General features: G+C 38.2%; 1 protein-coding gene across 32 annotated transcripts in view; it reads left to right on the top strand.

Moving 5' to 3' along the window:
• TTN (titin) overlaps positions 1 to 20,495 on the top strand; it is a 245,384-nt gene that overhangs the window by 125,098 nt on the left and 99,791 nt on the right. For 28 of the 32 annotated variants that reach the window (XM_075430105.1, XM_075430099.1, XM_075430122.1 and 25 more), the window contains 18 exons: positions 2,200 to 2,310; positions 2,656 to 2,781; positions 8,044 to 8,139; positions 8,722 to 8,796; positions 9,719 to 9,799; positions 10,953 to 11,057; positions 11,579 to 11,656; positions 12,040 to 12,093; positions 12,330 to 12,413; positions 16,727 to 16,777; positions 16,858 to 17,253; positions 17,462 to 17,737; positions 17,971 to 18,246; positions 18,385 to 18,524; positions 18,980 to 19,106; positions 19,193 to 19,456; positions 19,561 to 19,827; positions 19,964 to 20,227. In XM_075430105.1, the coding sequence (XP_075286220.1) occupies positions 2,200 to 2,310; positions 2,656 to 2,781; positions 8,044 to 8,139; positions 8,722 to 8,796; positions 9,719 to 9,799; positions 10,953 to 11,057; positions 11,579 to 11,656; positions 12,040 to 12,093; positions 12,330 to 12,413; positions 16,727 to 16,777; positions 16,858 to 17,253; positions 17,462 to 17,737; positions 17,971 to 18,246; positions 18,385 to 18,524; positions 18,980 to 19,106; positions 19,193 to 19,456; positions 19,561 to 19,827; positions 19,964 to 20,227 (2,871 nt within the window). Of the gene's footprint in view, positions 1 to 639; positions 724 to 1,869; positions 1,954 to 2,199; positions 2,311 to 2,655; positions 2,782 to 3,041; positions 3,129 to 4,097; positions 4,182 to 5,226; positions 5,311 to 5,556; positions 5,668 to 8,043; positions 8,140 to 8,721; positions 8,797 to 9,718; positions 9,800 to 10,952; positions 11,058 to 11,578; positions 11,657 to 12,039; positions 12,094 to 12,329; positions 12,414 to 13,835; positions 15,765 to 16,726; positions 16,778 to 16,857; positions 17,254 to 17,461; positions 17,738 to 17,970; positions 18,247 to 18,384; positions 18,525 to 18,979; positions 19,107 to 19,192; positions 19,457 to 19,560; positions 19,828 to 19,963; positions 20,228 to 20,495 lie in introns of all 32 variants that reach the window. The other 4 variants (XM_075430123.1, XM_075430098.1, XM_075430104.1 and 1 more) reach the window with 4 other exon arrangements.

Here is a 20,495-nt window from a genome sequence, read left to right as displayed (position 1 = left end):
TTGAAAGTCCCAAGAACTGGCCAGAGAAGTAAACATTCCCTCTGCCATCAGATTCTCTCCATCTGAAATACAATCACATTCCTCAAGTGAAGTAACTTAAATGACTATAACAGAAAACAGTTATAAGGAGCACCTAGTCATTAGAATGAAAGCAAGAGCTGTTAGAGGAAAGAATGTGTGAGGCAAAAAAAGAAAGGAAACGTACAAAGACAGAAAAAGGAAGGTGAAGTCAACTTGAGGGATAAAAGTACACATAATACACAACAGACAAGTAAAAGGATGACAGTGACTGCCAAAACCAGCACAGAACACACAGTCATGACTGAAACATGACTGATACTCAGATACAGTAGGGTTCCGTCAATAAGACTCTGATCAGCGGTTACAAAGAGGGCGACATATGTGTTCTACATTTCCACCTTGACTCAGAAAGAGAAACTAAACACAGAATTCCCATCTCCTGCGTGACCTGTGTGATACCCTGGTCATTCCATGGGTTTGAAGCAAAGCGTAACTGATGATTGAGTGTAACCACAGCACCTTCTCGAAGAAGACTGTGTGCATGTAGTATGGATTGTCTTACTGTTTCATACACATCTGTAGTCCCCACAAAACTAAAATACACTAATATCTTTGAAGTGCCCAAGGTGCCCAAGGAAGGTGTTCTGGAAGAGCCCATACCTGTAACTGTGCCAAAAAAGCCAGAACCTGCACCAGTTCGAGGTACCTGTCACCCTGTGCATCGGCCTGAATGAGACTGTGTCTTACTGCCTTACCTGTTACTTCTGATGTCTGTTCTCCTGTCCGTTTGTGATTACCTGAAATTTCTATGTTCTGTGCTGTGTATCAGTTAGGAATCCAATTACCTAGTATTTTATATGAACAACCCAAATGATATTTTGGATTTACTGCTTTGTAACAAACAAAGTAAAAAGAGGAAGATAACTAGATAGGACAGCAGTACTTTAAAACTTGAGCATGTGTGATTTGGGGCTAGATCCCTAATAACAGGTACTCCAAACTCTTAAGTAAATGCAGTGTTTATTCAAATGCAAGTTAGATCAGGATGGTCTTCATTCCGTGGTGAAATTTCACATAAGAAAAACATATAGCTGTAGTGATACACTGATGTAACTCTTTTTTCAGACCATAACCTCATGGGGACCCAAGAAAGTGGGTTCTGCAAATCTGCAATTGAATTGCACATAATTATTAGATACAACACCATCAGATCTTCTGTAGTTGTGCAGAACAATTCTGTATCACATATAGGAGGAGAAAAAAAACTTTCTCGCTCTGCAGGTATTCCTTTTACCCTTGCAAAATGAAATTTCTAAACACAGGACTATAGAAGCCCTGAAACTTCACTAAGTCAAAAGCCACCACATACTTATATGCGAAAGGGTTGCAAAAACAGAACAGAAACAGAGGCGAGAAATAGTCACGACGATGGGATTTCTGTTCCTTGCTCTGTCACTGCCCACACTGCTTGAATGCAAAGCACCAGAGCTTCATGAGGAATGGCAGCAGATACGACAGGGGCTGAGGTTGCTCCCAGGGAAAAGTCATATCCCAAAGGGGCTCCTGAGTCTCTCCTCCCAGAGAGCGAAGGCTGCTGAGTACAGAGGGGGGTATCCTAATTCACACCTTGCCCTGGAGCTGTACCTAAATATAGCCAATATTTTTCTCACACAGCGTCTGTGGCATCACCACTTTGTACCTGCTCGTGTGTGTGAGTGAGTGAGTGAGACGCAGGTGGATACTGTGAGACCAGTTTGGTTACTTTCATGAGCGCATCTCTAGTTTACGTTTCATTGTTCATCTTCCTGTTTTAATGTATAAAACTGACTGTTACTAATATCTTTGAAGCACCTGAGGTGCCCAGGAAGGCTGCTCGTGAGGAAAAAGTACCTGTGGCCCTTGCCAAAGCACCAGAGCTCCCAGCACCCCGAGGTACCTGTCTTCATGGATTGCTTAGCAAGGAAGATAGTTACTCTTCTTCTCTTAAGTGTTGTCCTACCCTCTCTTGGCCTGTCTGAGACTCTCAGTGTCGTGCTTGCTGTGTAAACGGTGCCACACGTGCACGTGAGATTTTGAGCTGGCTGTAGTGATGTTCTGTGCCTGTGTTGCCCTGGTTTTTGTTCCTACTTGGCACGTGTTTTCACCAATGTAAAATGAAATGCACTAATATCTTTGAAGTGCCCGAGATGCCTGAGGCAGAGGTCCCAGAAGAGGAAGAGGAGGAGGAAGCACCAGAAGAGGTGGCACCGGTTGCTGAGCCTGGAGAGCCAGAAGCTCCTCCAGCTGAAGGTATACAGTGGTGTTCTGAAATAGCTTGCCGTGCCCACTGGGTTGCTGCAGTACTGAGCGCTCTTTGCCCGTCTGCATTCTGTGGGGAGCAGGGAGTGCAGCATTTGGTCGTGTTGTGTCTGTGTGTGCCTGTACATGCCTGCAGGGGCGGGGAGGTGGTCAGCAAGAGCTCTTTCGTAAGCCCTTACTTTAGCTCTTTGCTGTGAGCAGTCCACATGAAGGAAGAGTGGTTGTCTGAAGATGACTCTCTAATAGTCTGTCAAGGGTTTACTGCTTTGCTGCTTGCCATTTGGTTGTTTGCTGACCTTTAGCTCAGTCATGTAAAAAGAGCTAATATCTTTAAAGTGCCTGAGCTGGCTGAGGAGGAAGAGCCAGAAGAGGAAGTGCCAGTGGTCATTCCCCCAAAGCCTGTGCCTGTGCCCAAGAAACCTGTGGCAGTGCCGAAGAAACCAGAAGCTCCACAAGCTGAAGGTATATCTTCTTGGGGTAGCTGCTTTTTGTTTTAGTGTACTGATTAATATTTTCATTTGTTACCCTTTCTTTTGTGTAAACTTTGTAATGTTTCCTCTACCCCTAACCTCTGCTGTGCCTGCCTTTGCATATGTGAATAACCAGTCAGTCACTAGAGGAAAGTCACAGTGTTAGAAATATCTAAACTCTTTGATTTTATCGTGTTATGATCTTCTGTATTTTTTAAACTATGCAACTGAGCGGAAATAATGTCTTTAAAGTGCTCAAGGTGCCCAAGAAAGCTGTCCCACAAGAAAAAATGGCCATTGCTGTACCTAAAAAACCAGAACCACCACCAGCAGCCAAAGGTACATGTCATCTTTATTAGTATCATCATTAGATAGAAACATCATGCTCTTCTGGACTTAAGTTAAAGCGATTCTTCTGTTGATGACCTATCAGAGATAGGTGCATAAGAAATACGAAGTGCAATGTGGAGTGTCAAAAACATGACAGAAAACTGGATTCAATTCCTTGAAAAACATCTGCAGCTTTCTGAACTTTTTGTAAAGTTTGAAAATTAACATTCACTGAATGCTTAGTTTAAAAAGAACCACATGTTGTTCTGAAGAAGACCCTGCAAATAAGTTTTCAGTTTAAAGAACATTGTGTTGCATCCATTAATTTTTGGATTGACTGTATTCCTCGATGACAGCCATATGAGTTCTCCATCTCTTTAAAAGTTAATGCCAGTATACATTAAGTAGATTTACTAGCAAAAGACTGGACATATTTGTTGATGATCTTATTAGCACAGGAGAGGGCCATTAATATAATCCAAAAGACAGGAAAGGATGTATATATTTCTGTAAACAATGGAGTATGAAAGACATAAACTGTAAAAAACTGAAAAAGAGGAGGAGATGTAAAGAATGGAAATAATTGACAGGGAAAAGTGGTAATGATAAAGCAAATGTTATTTTCCTCAAAAAATTATATTACAGTGACAAAGTAGTCATGAATGACACATGACTGATACTCAGATACAGTAGGGTTCCATCAATAAGACTCTGATCAGCAGTTACAAAGAGGTGACATATGTGTTCTACATTTCCACCTTGACTCAGAAAGAGAAACTAAACACAGAATTCCCATCTCCTGCGTGACCTGTGTGATACCCTGGTCATTCCATGGGTTTGAAGCAAAGCGTAACTGATGATTGAGTGTAACCACAGCACCTTCTCGAAGAAGACTGTGTGCATGTAGTATGGATTGTCTTACTGTTTCATACACATCTGTAGTCCCCACAAAACTAAAATACACTAATATCTTTGAAGTGCCCAAGGTGCCCAAGGAAGGTGTTCTGGAAGAGCCCATACCTGTAACTGTGCCAAAAAAGCCAGAACCTGCACCAGTTCGAGGTACCTGTCACCCTGTGCATCGGCCTGAATGAGACTGTGTCTTACTGCCTTACCTGTTACTTCTGATGTCTGTTCTCCTGTCCGTTTGTGATTACCTGAAATTTCTACGTTCTGTGCTGTGTATCAGTTAGGAATCCAATTACCTAGTATTTTATATGAACAACCCAAATGATATTTTGGATTTACTGCTTTGTTTTCATATGTTCTGAACCAGCAGATACTAAAATGCTGCATTTTAAAACTTCTTCATAATTTTTTCACATCACTGCCCAATGTTGTTATCTTAAATAGACACAGTGAATGTCGTCATGACTCTTTTGACAGTGTCAGTTAATGTATATGATTGATGTGAATCTTTCATAATGAAAACCCAGTTTTTACTCAAAAATTAACGGCAGCCATAAGAAGTGACAACATATCAGTAGTTTAAAGAAAATGCTGATAATTATAGGCTTTATAAGGAAGAAGGAATGGTTATAAAATCCAGTGAACCATACAGGTTGTGGAAGTTGCCACAGTAAAATAAAAATTGAGGCAAGAATGCTAGTTAGTATAAGAAAACAAGCCATTAAAAAGAAAAGCGTAAACAGAAAATGGAAATGAAGGACGGAAATACGAACAAAGGAGAAATACTGGGTTCCTCGCTCTGTCACTGCCCACACTGCTTGAATGCAAAGCACCAGAGCTTCACGAGGAATGGCAGCAGATACGACAGGGGCTGAGGTTGCTCCCAGGGAAAAGTCATATCCCAAAGGGGCTCCTGAGTCTCTCCTCCCAGAGAGCGAAGGCTGCTGAGTACAGAGGGGGGTATCCTAATTCACACCTTGCCCTGGAGTTGTACCTAAATATAGCCAATATTTTTCTCACACAGCGTCTGTGGCATCACCACTTTGTACCTGCTCGTGTGTGTGAGTGAGTGAGTGAGACGTAGGTGGATACTGTGAGACCAGTTTGGTTACTTTCATGAGCGCATCTCTAGTTTACGTTTCATTGTTCATCTTCCTGTTTTAATGTATAAAACTGACTGTTACTAATATCTTTGAAGCACCTGAGGTGCCCAGGAAGGCTGCTCGTGAGGAAAAAGTACCTGTGGCCCTTGCCAAAGCACCAGAGCTCCCAGCACCCCGAGGTACCTGTCTTCATGGATTGCTTAGCAAGGAAGATAGTTACTCTTCTTTTCTTAAGTGTTGTCCTACCCTCTCTTGGCCTGTCTGAGACTCTCAGTGTCGTGCTTGCTGTGTAAACGGTGCCACACGTGCACATGAGATTTTGAGCTGGCTGTAGTGATGTTCTGTGCCTGTGTTGCCCTGGTTTTTGTTCCTACTTGGCACGTGTTTTCACCAATGTAAAATGAAATGCACTAATATCTTTGAAGTGCCCGAGATGCCTGAGGCAGAGGTCCCAGAAGAGGAAGAGGAGGAGGAAGCACCAGAAGAGGTGGCACCGGTTGCTGAGCCTGGAGAGCCAGAAGCTCCTCCAGCTGAAGGTATACAGTGGTGTTCTGAAATAGCTTGCCGTGCCCACTGGGTTGCTGCAGTACTGAGCGCTCTTTGCCCGTCTGCATTCTGTGGGGAGCAGGGAGTGCAGCATTTGGTCGTGTTGTGTCTGTGTGTGCCTGAACTTTAGCTCAGGGAACTAATAAAGGAACTAATATCTTTAAAGTGCGTGAGGTGGCTGAGGAGGAAGAGCCAGAAGAGCTGCCACCAGCGGTTGTTCCCCCAAAGCCTGTGCCTGTGCCCAAGAAGCCCATGGCAGTGCCAAAGAAAGCTGTTGCTGTGCCCAAGAAACCAGAACCTGTGGCTGTGTCAAGAATACCAGAGCCTGTGCCTGTCATTAAAAAACATAAAGTTCCTTTAGTTAAAGGTACATACTTCAGTGACTGAGCCTCTCCTTTTCTCTGTTGTCTGAACGCTTTTTCCCTTGTTTCACTGATGTACGCAGTGCTTAGGTATCTGAGTGATTATTCAGTCACTTAAAATTTTATTCTTAGTGTTTTGCATGCCGTACTCTTTTTAGTCATTTTACCTTTCGCTACTCTATGTATATATGTATCTTACTGTTCACAAAAATGAAAATTTACTAATATCTTTAAAGCACCTGAAGTGCTGGAAAGAACTGTCCCAGAAGAGCAGGTGCCGCTTACAACAACTAAAAAGCCAGAATTCAAAAAATCAGAGCTTCCTCCAATCAAAAGTATATATTGCCAGGAGGCACCTCCTGAGAAGAAATGTTTTCTATTCTTATCTTTTCTTTGTTCATAACTGAGTCTGACTATAAAATGTGTCAGTTGTGTGTAGACTACCTTGGGAAAGACAGTTTAGAGCACAAACAGTCTTTTACGGTTATGGCCCCGATTATTCACTGTGATTTGTCCTCTACAACCTACTGTAGGTGACCCTGCTTCGGCAGGAGGGTTGGACTAGATGACCCACAGAGGTCCCTTCCAACCCCTACCATTCTGTGATTCTGTGATTCTGTGATTTTCTGTGTGCTAGGTGTCTGCGTCTTTTTTATGTTTCATGTGTACATTTATATACACGCAAATAAAAGGAACTAATATTTTTTAAAGTGCCTGAGGCACCCAAGAAACCTGTCCCAGAGGAGAAAGTACCTGTTGCTGTTCCTAAAATACCTGAACCACTACCAAGTGAAGGTATATGCCATCATAGCTATTACTCTAAGGACAATCCTTTGTCCGGTTCTTTCAAACATAAGCTTTAAAATAGATGTTATCTTTCTTTTCCCATTTTAATGTTTGTAAATTTTTCACTTCATATTTTAGATCATACCAGTCTATGTTTCTTGTGTCTGCTGTTATATTTTCATATTTGGAAGTAAAGTAGCACTTTCAAAATTAGTTATTTTCAAGTGACACGTGATCCTGCACAGGGTATTCCTAACAAAGTGTGTCTCTCTTCAAGATGATAACCAATTCCTGCTAAATTTGAGTCTCTTAAAAAGTAATATTTATATTGCTGTTATAATCTTAAATAAATTGAGAGCATCAAAGTTTTTATTCTTTCCAGTTACAATGACTCATCCACAAATTTATTGTTTAGTTTATATTGTACACATAAAAAACACTATCCTTCACCCCACCCTGTTTCATTCTTATATAGAAAGAGAATAGTTTTTCAAAAGCGTGCATGAATGGCAAAGGTGACAGATACTGAGTTGTTACTTATCCTAATGTGTATTTGTCTGTGTCTATTGGAGTAGCTTTCTTTTCAGTGATATCCACATAATTGTTTATGTGAAACAATCTTGTCAGTGGAAACTTACACAAGTTGTCAATATTCTTTAAAGAATATGAAATCGTAAAGGAGATTCAGCCTGAAGAAGCAGAAGAAATTCCAGTTGCAGAAGTAGGAGCAGCTTTACCAGTTGAAGGTATAGAAAGTACCTACTTAGAGGCTGCTGGATACCTTCCTTCCATTACTGTGCAGTTTTTGTCTTGCTCTGTCATTCTTTGCACATGTATCTGTATGTTGTAGGTGTCTGTGTAATTCTTTCTTTGTTGTTTTGGAAATTAGTTCTGGCCTCCTAATTCTAAGGACAACACACAGATTATTTTACATGCTTTCACTTTGTTTCTTGTCAATGACAGTCTTCCCATCATTTGGTTTCCTACCTTTGTTCTCATGTTATTAACAAGCTTTTCGAAGTCGGCTTAGATATTTGTATTGTGTGCATGTTACAAACCAATAGTGTAAGGTTCTTTCATAGTCCCATTTAATTCAATGAGATTTTTTCGCTAGCTTCATTGGAAGTGGAGAATAACCCTCTTTACATTTGTACATTACTCTTCACATAACTACCGTGGCAGTAAATTTATACTAAATCTACCTAATGTTGTTTAAAGTGCCGGAACCTGAAAAGAAGATCCCTGAAAAGCGAAAACCACCACCACCTACTCCACCAGTGGAAGATATTAAATTGGCAAAAGAACTACTTAAAGGTATAATCATCTGAAGCGGCAATTAACAGTGGGAACTCAAACAAGTAATCTTTTTACATCATACTGGTGAATCTTGAAAAGCATGCCTTTAAACATATCACTGTGGATCTTTTTTTTTTTCTTTTCTTTTCTTTTCTGATTTACTATTGCTCTAATGGTGCGCCTTACTAATGTTCAATCCCTTATGATTTTTTTACCAGTGTTATGCCAAGTCAGTTTAGATGGGTTCTTTTCAATAATTATGGAAAAAAACAATTTATTAAAAAAAATCTTAACCAAGTTAACATATTCTTCTATCCTTAACATAATTCTTCTCTCTTTAACATGTTCTTACAAATGAAAAGAATCCCCAGCAATAATTTGCTGGTGCTACTGTATGAACATGGGTTTATGACTAATTGTGCTTCCTACAGATCATCTGACTTCTTCTAAACAGCTAATCAGCCAGAATCTTACCTTTGTAGCTCTTGTCTTTCTATTACATCAATAGTATTAATCAGTTGTTTGGATTTTGTAGAAATTTATTTCCTTTTTTTGAATCTAATGATATTTTTGGTAAAATTAAAAAAAATTTCTTTAAAGGTCCTGAAGCAAGGAAGAAAGTTGTGACTGCAAAACCTGGTGAGCCTCCGAAACTAGAACCCCCACCTGCTAAAGGTACTTAGCTAATATAAGAATCTTACTTTCAATTAAGCCTCTCAGGAGCCTGAAGTTGTAGTTCTCGGTATCTTCTTCTTCTTTAATTTGCTCAGAAATATCAAAAAGCTGTCTGTATTAGATTATGCTCAACAGTGGACTCTGGTCTTGGATGTATATGTTTGTGTTTATGTCCACTTTTATCTCCCATCATGAAATTCATGAGATGCCAAAGACAGAATCACAGAAGAGTGAGAGAGTTTTTATGAGTTTTGTCACTTGTGTAGATGCTCACTTTGGTTCTTTGCTTAGGGAGAAATTAAAAAAAAAGTACGGTTTAAATAGGTATAGCATTGTTCAAACATATTTAGTTTATTATTTGTCTGAAATGTAACTTATTTTTGTGAGAGGACACTTCTCAGAGATGGAGATGAATAATGAATTGAGCAAGCCACTTTGCAAGTACTCCCTTCTATTTTTCTTATGTACTGGAGCTTAAGACAAGTTAAGCAGCTAAGCAGTGAACATCTCTTCTTAATGCTGTTCCAAGTTTAGAAATTTAACTGGATCCTTATCAACATCATAGATGTACAGTTCAGATGAATAGATATGTAACATAAGCCTATAATGAAAGAGGAAAAGGAAATAAATGTTACTGTGATAACTCTCTTTGAATACATAATCTTTATAGTTTTGTCAAACCATACACCTCTTGTGCTGATTTCTATGAAAATTTCCTCTTTTGCATAAGCCTAGAAGACAACTGCAAGTAATATAGAAAATGTATTAAAACTATCAACTTCAATCTCAGCAGTTATACCTTTGCTTTTAATATTCAGTAGTGGACCAGAATTTGATTTGTGTGTTTGAAATGGTTAGTTGTTGGTTAGTTTTTACTACTGTTATGAACCCATAATAAAATCTGGAATAATATTCTTTTAAGTGCCTGGACTTGTAAAGAAACCTCGCAGAGTAATTCCTGAAGTTACCCCCCCACCTAAAGAAGAAGTTGTTTTGAAAAGAGGTATAGTAACATAGTTCTGTTTTAAAAAACCCAGCATATTAACATTGTTCAGTATATTTCCCTAAGTAACACTGTTTTACATGTGTGGTATGGAAAACTACATGAACAAAGTGCTGTCTGATGTCTGTTTCTTGGGGAAAGCCTTTATAGTTGCAGAGATGAAGTGAGGATATCCCAAAAATCTGTCAGATCGAAAGGATTTGTGATGAAAACAGAGCAGAACACTGAAAATCTAGTTCCCTGTAACTCTCTTCCATTTTCTTAATCTGTAAAGCCTGTACTAAAGTTTACATTTTTCCACTGTCTTCAGCTTCTGGACCCCGAGACATTTTCCAGTAACAGTGTCAATGTTATTGAAGTCACAGGTGTAGCATCTGTGTACTCTTTTTTATGGTTTTCTGCAAAGTACTGCACATATTGCAGAACGTTGTGGTACTACTGAACATCAGTCCCCTTTTCTGAAAAGTCTGGAGCCTTCTGAATCACTTCATGCTCAATTATTGCTTAGAAAAAGGAAGTACTTGTTCCAGTTCTCTTTGGAAAACCACAGCAGCATGATTCATGCCCTTGCATCCTGCAGCTGACCTTCAAATTTCAGACAACAGGATAAAATATAGATGTTCAGCTATTCAGATGACAGCCTCATTAGATATCCAATACTGATCTCAGACAGGACAAAATTAAGTGAAATAAGTAAAATAAAAAACAGGCATTATATAAATGTTCTCTCACTGAAGTCAACAGGAGTTTAATCCATAATCCTGCATTTTGTCCCTGAAAATCATCTGTAACTGTAGTTATTAATACATAATTATGTATTTATTAAGTCATCATTTAAATATTACAAGAAATGTTAGACAAGATATTATAAGAAATTTTATTCTATCATAGACAGTTAACATTGACATCTTTCCGCTCAGATGCACTGCTCTTAATAAAAGAATCTTTTTGCTCCAGATGACTTTGAATTTTAAAAGGCTTTCAGAATAGTATCTTGAATAGTTACACAAAATCTTTCATTTATATTGCACTACATATTTTAGATTCCTGTCTCTTCATGATTGTTGATATATTTTTAATCTTTTGTCTTGTTCACCATCTTATTCTTTCATTTACCTGTGCTTTAAAAACTGAAATTCCTTTTCTTTTAAAGTTCTTAAAAAGAAATCAGAAGAGGAAGAACCTAAACCAGAAAAAGAACCTAAACCAGAAGTTAAACCAGTACCTACACCAGTAGAAAAAATTAAGAAACCTGAAGGTACTAGACAACATTCATCTGGTAAAATATAATAATAATTAAAAAAAAAAATCCCACTTTTAAGTAGTATTCTTTGAAATTCAGGAATGAAAGTGAGAGTTTAAAAGATGGCTTACATTAACCTGATTGTATAAATTAAAGATTTGCTGAAAGCACAGCCAAATTTGACATCCACATTTTGGTCTGAATTCTGCATTTTGGGATTGTTTCTCAGTCTTCACTATGTATAGAAGAGAATTTTTCAAATCTTTTGTAATATTGATAAAAATGTAACTACAGTGAAGCAGTTAATCCAAGCATTCTGTCAGTTAATATTTTGAAAAAAATTGTCCTTTTGTCCATTTAGTGTTTCTAATTTATTCAAATCTCACTCTTAAAAATGCATGTTCCTAAACCTAATGGACATCTGAAACTGTTTATGTCTTAAAAGAGTGAAAACTTGTAAATACATTGGATTTAATTGTATTTGGGAATTCAAGGTGGTTCAGTATATCTTACAAAATAAAAATAATATTTTAAAGTCCCAGAAGTTCCTAAGAAGAAAACTGAGATACCTGTAATAAAAAAGGAGGAGAGACACGTGCCTGAACCACCAAAAGGTACAGATGTGTGGTGCTCTTTTTCCTGATTGCAACAACTAAACGATATTCATTGCTGGATATCTTGCTATATTAACCTAATGCATTACTATCATCCAGTCTGTCCACGACTATGTTCTGTGATTAACCACTTCATGTTCTTCTGGATTTCTTGTTGTCTTTAATTCTTCAGTGCTTGAAAAATTCATCTTTTTTCCACTGTATCTTGCTTTGCAAGCGTTCATCTCATGTTAATTTCTTGCTTTCTGGCTAAATAATACATAAAACATTAAATTCTGTCTTTGATTATCTCTCTCTGTAATGTTTATTCTAACTTTAATGTTCAATGGGACTACAGAACATGTAAATTAACCTATTTGTAATTGTTGTGTTTAAAATGCCAGAACCTAAGCAAGCAACTATCCCACTTCCTGGGCCTGAACCTAAACCTGCAGTAGGTAAGAATTCTTCAGTCACTAATACCGGTGCAAGCCTTTCTTGCGTGTCTAGCATTTTCCATTCAGAGATTTCTAGCTAAAGAACATTGAACAAACGTATTTAATATTACTAAGACCGGAACTTTCATTCAATCTACATAACATTTTAAAGAACATCGTACTTAAAACAAAATAATTTATTAAAACAAATATGTGAGAAACTTTGTTGTTGTTGTTGTTGTTGTTGTTTTTTACAGCTCTAAAATCTCCAAAACCAGCAGCAGAACCAGCACCAGCTGTTACTACTCCAGTGACAGTCCCAGTGGTTGGAAAGAAAGCAGGTATTTATTCTATGCTATTTATAGGGTTTTTCCCTCTGAGATACCTAAAGAACTTCAGGATAAAGAGAATCAAGAGCTGTGCAGTCATGTAACTCACTCATTACAGGAAGATTTGAAGTCCTGTTCAAGATCTTGTTATTCTAGATACTGTCACCTAATCTGAGACAAGTGTCTCTGATATACCATAGAGATGAATCTGTGCTCTTGTTTCTGGAAGGTGATTTGTGTGCCTTTGTTTATTGTCCTACTGTGAAATCTATGTGTTCTGTTGATTTCTTGATGTTGTCTATGTCCTGTTTTATGTCTTGTGAACTGCGTCTTGTAGCAAAAGAAAGGTGCCAAGTTTCAGCATCCGTGCAGGGACAGGAACGACTCTCACACATTGATGCAATACACAGTCAGTTCACTTTATTGCTTGGCTTGCATGGTTATATACATTTTTCATATCTGCACATGCGATCACGCTTATTCAGATAGGCTACTGACATAAATCACGCGCTGTTCACGTGCCCCACATTCCCTTATGATTCGTAACTATGCACTAACGCCAATAGCAACAGACTGCCTCCACATCCTTGAACACATCTTGTTTTTGCTAACCCACATCGTGTGCACTATCACTACTTTCTCCGTTGTTATTCTTAGCTGCCCTTTCCAGGGGCCTGTTCAGTTATGCTAACTGTTTTTCTTCAGCGGCCTAGTCATGCTAACTCTCAAGCTACATCAGCCCCAACAAAAGGTTGCATGTGTTTCTAAACAATTGTTGTGTTATTTGGTTTTCTGCTTTTGATTTGTTATTGAAGTCCTGAGGGAAGGTGGTAGTGGAGTTGAAGAATCAGAGTATTGCTACTTTCATTTGATACGCTTAGAACCCTGGATCATACCCGGCTGGGAAAAAAAAGCTGTGAAGAGTCCAATTCCTCTAATGCACTCTGAGTGTTAGGTCCACTGGTAGAGCTGATATACATGCTGCTCGCCCATTGTTCAAAGAGCCTCATGTTACAGTAGAGCTCAGATCTTGGGCACATGAGTGCCTAATCATGAATGTCTCTTGGCCATTGATTTGTAGCCAGGCCTGCAGTGGTATAACTAACCCATTTTATATAGGTGGCTAAACAGGCCTTAGAAAGCTGTTATTTTCTTCTGCTTTTAACCTGGATTGGATTTAAATTGGCAAACTAGTGGGACAACCCTCTGTACCATAACAGTGGTTTACTTAGGTCCTCTGTACTACTTGTGTGTGCCATCCTTATCTTTCTTTTGTTTTGTGATTGTGTTATAAGTTTTCTGTTGTGTGGAGAAAAAGAGTTCTATGTTTATTTTATTTCAGGTATAGCTGGAAATTTTGTCTTAAAATATATTGTTCCTGATGCTTATTCTTATGGATTTTAACTCTCTAAATTACCTGTGAAACCTTTGTAGCTGGAGAAAAGCCTGATGCACCATCTGCTCTAAAGCATAGAGATAAAATGCCCCCGGTGGAAGAAGAAAAGCCTGAGTCAGTTGTGTTAAAGAAGATTTTGGTTGAGAAACAGTTGCATGTAGATGAGAAAACAAGTCCTAGGGCAACAGTTCTGGACATTCAGACAGTAGAACCACTGGAGTTTAAAATCTCACTGGAAACAGCTGATAGAATACGGAAGCCAGAAGGAGATAAGCAGGAGAAAGTGGCTTTTAAATATTTTATCCTGGCTCCTGAAGAAGAGGAGCCAGAAACGGCACCTACAGTTTCAAGAAAGACTACCCTTACAGGTGAGAAAATAGAAGTTGCAATAGATCACAAGACTTATGCAAGGGATGGACCACCTGAAGAGGAACTGAAATTGATTTCTGTATCATCTGAACATGTGGAAAGACATTCTAGAGAAGAAATGGAGGATGAAATTAAATTGGTTTTTCATAGGGAAGGTGCTGTAGAGAAAATCTCTGACAAGTTTAATGTTCTTCACAAAGGAAAGATTCCTGTGCATGAAAAAGAAGAGGAAATTGAGTCAACTTATGTGAGTAAACATATACCCAGAGAGCCATATGAGCCCAGGGACCAGAAAAGACTTCTAGGAAAAGAGAGAAAATCAAAAATCAGTTTGCAACCTGAAGAATTTCTCATTAAGGATAAAACTTCATTTGTAAAGGATATCACAGAAACAGGAATAGCTGAAACTCCTCTGATTAGAAGTGAAGAAGAGAGAGGAGGTTTTACTCTAGAGCAATCTGAAGTTCATTTTGGAGAATCCATGAACGAGTGTGGCATACAAAATAAAACTCAATGGATGAAGAAATCTAGTACCACAGTAGCTGAAATTCCTGTAGATAAGATTCTTAATAAAGAAGCAAAGAAAAGAGAAATTATTCAAGATGACAAGAAGGATGAGAATCTGGACTTTACATCAGCAGAACTACATTCCTTAGACCTGTCTGAGGAGACTGAACCACCATTGAGAAAAGAGGCTGACCTAGAGAACCCCACTGAAGATGAAGAGGTTCCCAGAGAAAAAGCTAGCATAATCTTTAAACCATCTGTTCTTAAGCCAAAAGTAGTGGAAAGGAAAGTAAGGGAAAAATATTCTGCAGAGGAAGAAGTTCATTATGAGGAGAGTTCAGAACAATTGTTCACTGAGAAAGCACTCGTAAGTGATAAAAAAACAGGCAAAAAAACTATACCAGAGCAGGAAGAGAAAACTACCCTCAGCACTCCCTTAAAAAAAGACAAAATTAGACAGTCAGATGCTACTGAAAAGCTGCCTGTGGAAAAAGAAGAATTTGATATAGTGGTTACAGCAGAAGGAATGGAAGGTGAAGTTTCCATAGGAGAATATAAAAAGGGAGTCGAAGACAAAATAGTTGATAGATCTGAGTCAGTGAAGAAAGTTCCTTTTCTGCCACCAGGAAGTCAAGATAAAATACAGTTTCAAGAAGTTCATAGCATTCAGGACGAACGTAAAGAAATGCCAGCTCTCAAAAGCGGCCAAGATGAAACTGAAGAAAATAAATCTTTGACTGTAGAAGAAGTGGAGCTTTTGGGAAAAGAACTTCCAGTGACAGAAGGTACATCAGATAAAAAAACATCAGCTGGACATGACATAGGAAAAAGCACATCAGTTACCATGAAAAAAGAGAAGGGAAAGCTTTCAGGCAAAATACCATCAAGCAAAGGAATCCATGCAAATGGAGGTGTTACTTACTCCTCAAGCATAGGTAAGACAATAACTCCCAAGAAAGCAGGAGAGAAATCAGAACCTGCTCGCGTGATCGAGCAGACCAGTAGACTTTCAAGTGAGAACCAGAATTTGGATACACCTGGAGAATCACGTGAATTTCTGGATGTTCCTGTAAAGTCTCATGCAAAGCGAGGTGAGGAAGACTGCCACCAAATTCTTCCATGAAGTGCTTGTACTATTTGCTTCAAGAGAACACCATTTGCCATTGTGATGGTTGTTTTTGTTCTTTAACAATGTTCACATTTCCATCTAGTCTGTCAGCTGGCTCTACTGGCATTCAGCCACTCTTGACACGTTTGTGTTACCTGTCTGTACATACCGCTGTGTGATCAATGTTCATTGTCTTAGTCTTACACTTTTATAAGACTGCATAAATTATTTTGTGTGCCATTATCTTCTCAGAAAAAATCACACATTTTTTCTAATATTCATTTTCCCATACATTGCAATAGAATCTGTCCTGCATTTCATTCATATCATTCTCCCATTAAAAGTACCTTTTGTATTTCCTTTCACAAAATGATGATGAGAGGCAGCATAGCATGGCAAATATTTTTAAAAGTCTGAGATGATTCATCACAAGTTGGGCAACTGACAGAACATCCCTCACTTGTCAGAGTATCACATTGTCCTGAAATACATATTTAATTTATACAACTTATATTTTTGTTGTCTTCATTAGTTAAAGTGTGTACTTTTACTAAAGAAACACATATAATTTGTAATAGGTACTTAGTTATTTGGTTCACAGGTGGGTATTGATCAAGGGCCTAACTGTGAGTAAAGTGTCAGAGAAAGGCAGAATTCTACAAAATGATGGGCAGGACAATAAATTGAGGAACAAGGATCTCCTGAGCTGCCTTTCAGTCCCCACTGCTGAATATGTGTTTTTCCTATGCTTCAAGATATTGAACTTACCATTGAGATGTAGACAGTATAAGCTGTATAAATACATACATATGTTTATATCTTTCTCCCCTTGCATATGTATATAGCTAAAGGAAGAGAAAATCTGATTTGTAGAAGAAATGTTTTTCTTAATTTTAGTATGTGTGTTTATTTAACTACATTCCTAATAATTTTGCTGTTCTTCAGAGGCGAAGCCACCAAAAGAAGAGACTCCGAAAGGTATCAGTCCAGTCAAAGGTAGGATACTACAAGTCAATACCTACAAGCAAAAGCAATAAGTCAGGATTAGTTTATTTATTTCTGAATCTGAATTACAGCCAAGAAGACACCTTCACCAGCAGATGCAGAAAGAAGGAAACTCAGGCCAGGCAGCGGTGGTGAAAAACCTCCGGAAGAGCCTCCATTCACTTACCAACTTAAGGCTGTACCACTGAAGTTTGTCAAGGAGATGAAAGATATAGTGCTAACAGAAGCCGAATCTGTTGGGTCTTCTGCAATCTTTGAAGTTCTTATTTCGCCATCCACTGCGATTACCAGCTGGATGAAAGATGGAAGTAACATCCGAGAGAGTCCAAAACACAAGTTTATTGCTGACGGCAAAGATAGGAAGCTGCATATTATTGATGTCCAACTGTCAGATGCTGGTGAATATACTTGTGTACTGCGACTGGGGAACAAAGAGAAAACCTCTACAGCCAAACTCATTGTTGAAGGTATTCCCTCTTTCAAGTTTATCGATAATATAAACCCTAGCTACTCCTCAAGCTAGAGGTACTGGTAGTTTGTGAATTTACAGTGGTCTATAGATGCATCCTTTTGTTTCCATCAATCACTACACATATTGATTTAATATGTAAGACATTTCTGCATCACACCTCCTGTATATAAATGAGACAAATCAAAATGTTGCGTTTCCCACAGAACTGCCAGTGAGGTTTGTGAAAACTCTTGAAGAAGAAGTCACTGTGGTTAAAGGCCAGCCACTGTACTTGACGTGTGAGCTTAACAAAGAAAGAAGTGTAGTCTGGAGGAAGGATGGGAAGATCATCAAAGACAAGCCTGGGAAATTTGCTCTGGGCATTATTGGTTTGTCACATTCCCTTACGATCACCGATTCAGATGATGCTGATGCTGGCACTTACACTGTTACTGTTGAAGACTCTGAGCTGTCATGCTCGTCTTGTGTTAAGGTAGTAGGTAAGCAATCAAAATCATGTTCTCCTTCTTCTGTAGGATATTTGGGCTGTTATAAAAAGAGGAAAGCTTTTTCTCATAGTATTACAATACAAATGGACAGATAAGATTTTTATAGCTATTAAAATCTTGCTGTAATACAAAATCTGTTAGTTCTATTTCTTCTATTTATGACCCATCTATTTGTAATAAAAGTCTGCTAAGCTGTATTTTTATGTAACATTTTGTTTATGCAGAAGTGATAAGAGATTGGTTAGTAAAACCCATAAGAGACCAGCATGTGAAACCAAAAGGAACAGCTACTTTCACCTGTGACATTGTCAAGGATACACCAAATGTTAGATGGTTTAAAGGAGAAGAGGAAATCCCTCTTGAACCAACTGACAAGACAGAAATCTTGAAAGAAGGAAACAAAATTTTCCTGAAAATCAAGAATGCTGGCCCTGCTGATATTGGGGAATATTCAGTGGAAGTTGAAGGTCGCAGATACCCAGCTAAACTGACCCTTGGTGGTGAGGAAGCTTTTATTTGTATTATACTTAATCAGCTCATAGGCAAATGTTAAAAAACCTCTAAACAGTAACTTGAATTATTATAGAACTCTATCAAAACTTGACCTAATTACTTATGTGTTCATTTGTGCATTCTAGAACGTGAAGTTGAACTTCTGAAGCCATTAGAGGATGTTACAGTTTACGAAAAAGAAACAGCAAACTTTGATACAGAAATATCTGAGGATGATATTCCTGGTGAATGGAAGCTAAAAGGGGAAATCCTGAGACCCTCACCTGTAAGCACTCTTGAATTTTACAAAACAATTTATTTAAATTTAAACACTGTGAACAATTTCCCTTGAGTCTTTATGGTAACATCTTTGCAGATCTGTCATTGCTGCTCAGTCTAGAATGTAGAAAGGCTAAGGTTCTCTAGGTAAGAATTATATCCTATAGAAGCTAAGTTTAGAAGGGCTTAATTTTCTGAACAGATTACAACATACCGTTCAGACAATAATAAAAATATCCTGCATACATTGCCAGGAATGATGCAGACATTTAAAAGAAGGATGGAATGCTGAAAACTCAGGTTTTTTATTATTAAATAAATTCGTTAACTTTCCTTGAAAAGCAATTCCAATATTTCTAGCTGACTCTACAGCGTATAAGATGTTTATAGAAAACCCTTTATTAAAAATACCTAGCAGTAAGTCGTTGGCACTGTATTTACCAAAGTCTGTCATCTCTCCAGACATGTGAAATCAAAGCTGAAGGAGGAAAACGCTTCCTAACCTTGCACAAAGTCAAGTTAGATCAAGCTGGTGAAGTCCTTTACCAGGCACTTAATGCAGTTACGACAGCTATCCTGACAGTGAAAGGTACGATGCAGCATGGAGTACAATATCAACCTAAACAGAGTTCACATGGAGCACATTACAAACGATGTGTTCTGTTTTGCTTCCAGAAATTGAACTGGACTTTGCTGTGCCCCTAAAAGATGTTACTGTCCCTGAGAGGCGCCAGGCAAGGTTTGAATGTGTCCTTACCAGAGAAGCCAATGTTATATGGTCTAAGGGCACTGATATACTCAAGATTGGAGAAAAATTTGACATCATTGCAGATGGAAAGAAGCATATTCTTGTAATCAATGATTCTCAGTTTGATGATGAGGGAGAATACACTGCTGAAGTTGATGGCAAGAAAAGCACCGCAAGACTGTTTGTGGAAGGCAAGTATCTTCTTATGAACAAAACAATAAAAAATTGATAAAGAATGTATCTTTTAGAACCACATTAGCCTTTTTCTGATGGTATTTATGTGTCTGCATTACAGGTGTGAGGCTGAAGTTCATCTCACCTCTACAGGATCAAACAGTGAAAGAGGGGGAAACAGCTCACTTTCAGTTTGAGCTTTCTCATGAAGACATGCTAGTGAAATGGTATAAAAATGACAAGAGACTCCACACAAGCAGAACAGTTTTTATTACTTCAGAAGGCAAAGTTCATAAACTAGAAATGAGAGAAGTAACACTTGATGATATCTCCGAAATAAAGGCCGTAGTCAAGGAGTTGAACACACAAGCAAACCTCAAAGTCTTAGGTAATTACATAAATAATTTAAAATATGCTATATAATATGTATAAAATGTTTTATAAGTAGAAAGTTACAAAATATTGATGTTTTAGTAAATTTTTATTACTAATTTACCATTTCATATCCACTATGCTGCTTACAGAGGCTGATCCATATTTCACTGTGAAATTACAAGACTACAGTGCTGTGGAGAAAGATGATATTACTATGGAGTGTGAACTTAGCAAAGATGTGCCAGTAAAATGGTACAAAGACGGTGAAGAATTAGTAGCTTCCAACAGAATTGCCATAAAAACAGATGGCTTGCACCGTATCCTGAAGATCAAGAAGGCTGCAGAGGGTGATAAGGGTGTTTATGAGTGTGACTGTGGAACCGACAAGACAAGTGCTAGTGTCAGCGTTGAGCGTAAGTTATCATGCCTTGGCTAAGGGAAAGTACTGAAAACTTTGTAAAACGGTGCAGAAAGACAGACACTCTCTAGAGCACAACACCAAAAATTGCACCTTTAGAAAATATGCTGTCATAATGAATAGCTGAAATATCTAGATTTACAATTATTAGAAGTATTTACAAGAGACAATATATCTTAAGATAAACGGTTGTTGTAAAGACAGTGATGATCAATTATTCTCTATGTCCATTTACACTCAGGAAAAAAGCAATTAGTTTAATT

Source organism: Opisthocomus hoazin, chromosome 9 (assembly GCF_030867145.1).
Source record: "Opisthocomus hoazin isolate bOpiHoa1 chromosome 9, bOpiHoa1.hap1, whole genome shotgun sequence".
NCBI lineage: Eukaryota > Metazoa > Chordata > Aves > Opisthocomiformes > Opisthocomidae > Opisthocomus > Opisthocomus hoazin.
This window is presented reverse-complemented; position numbering and strand designations above follow the sequence as displayed.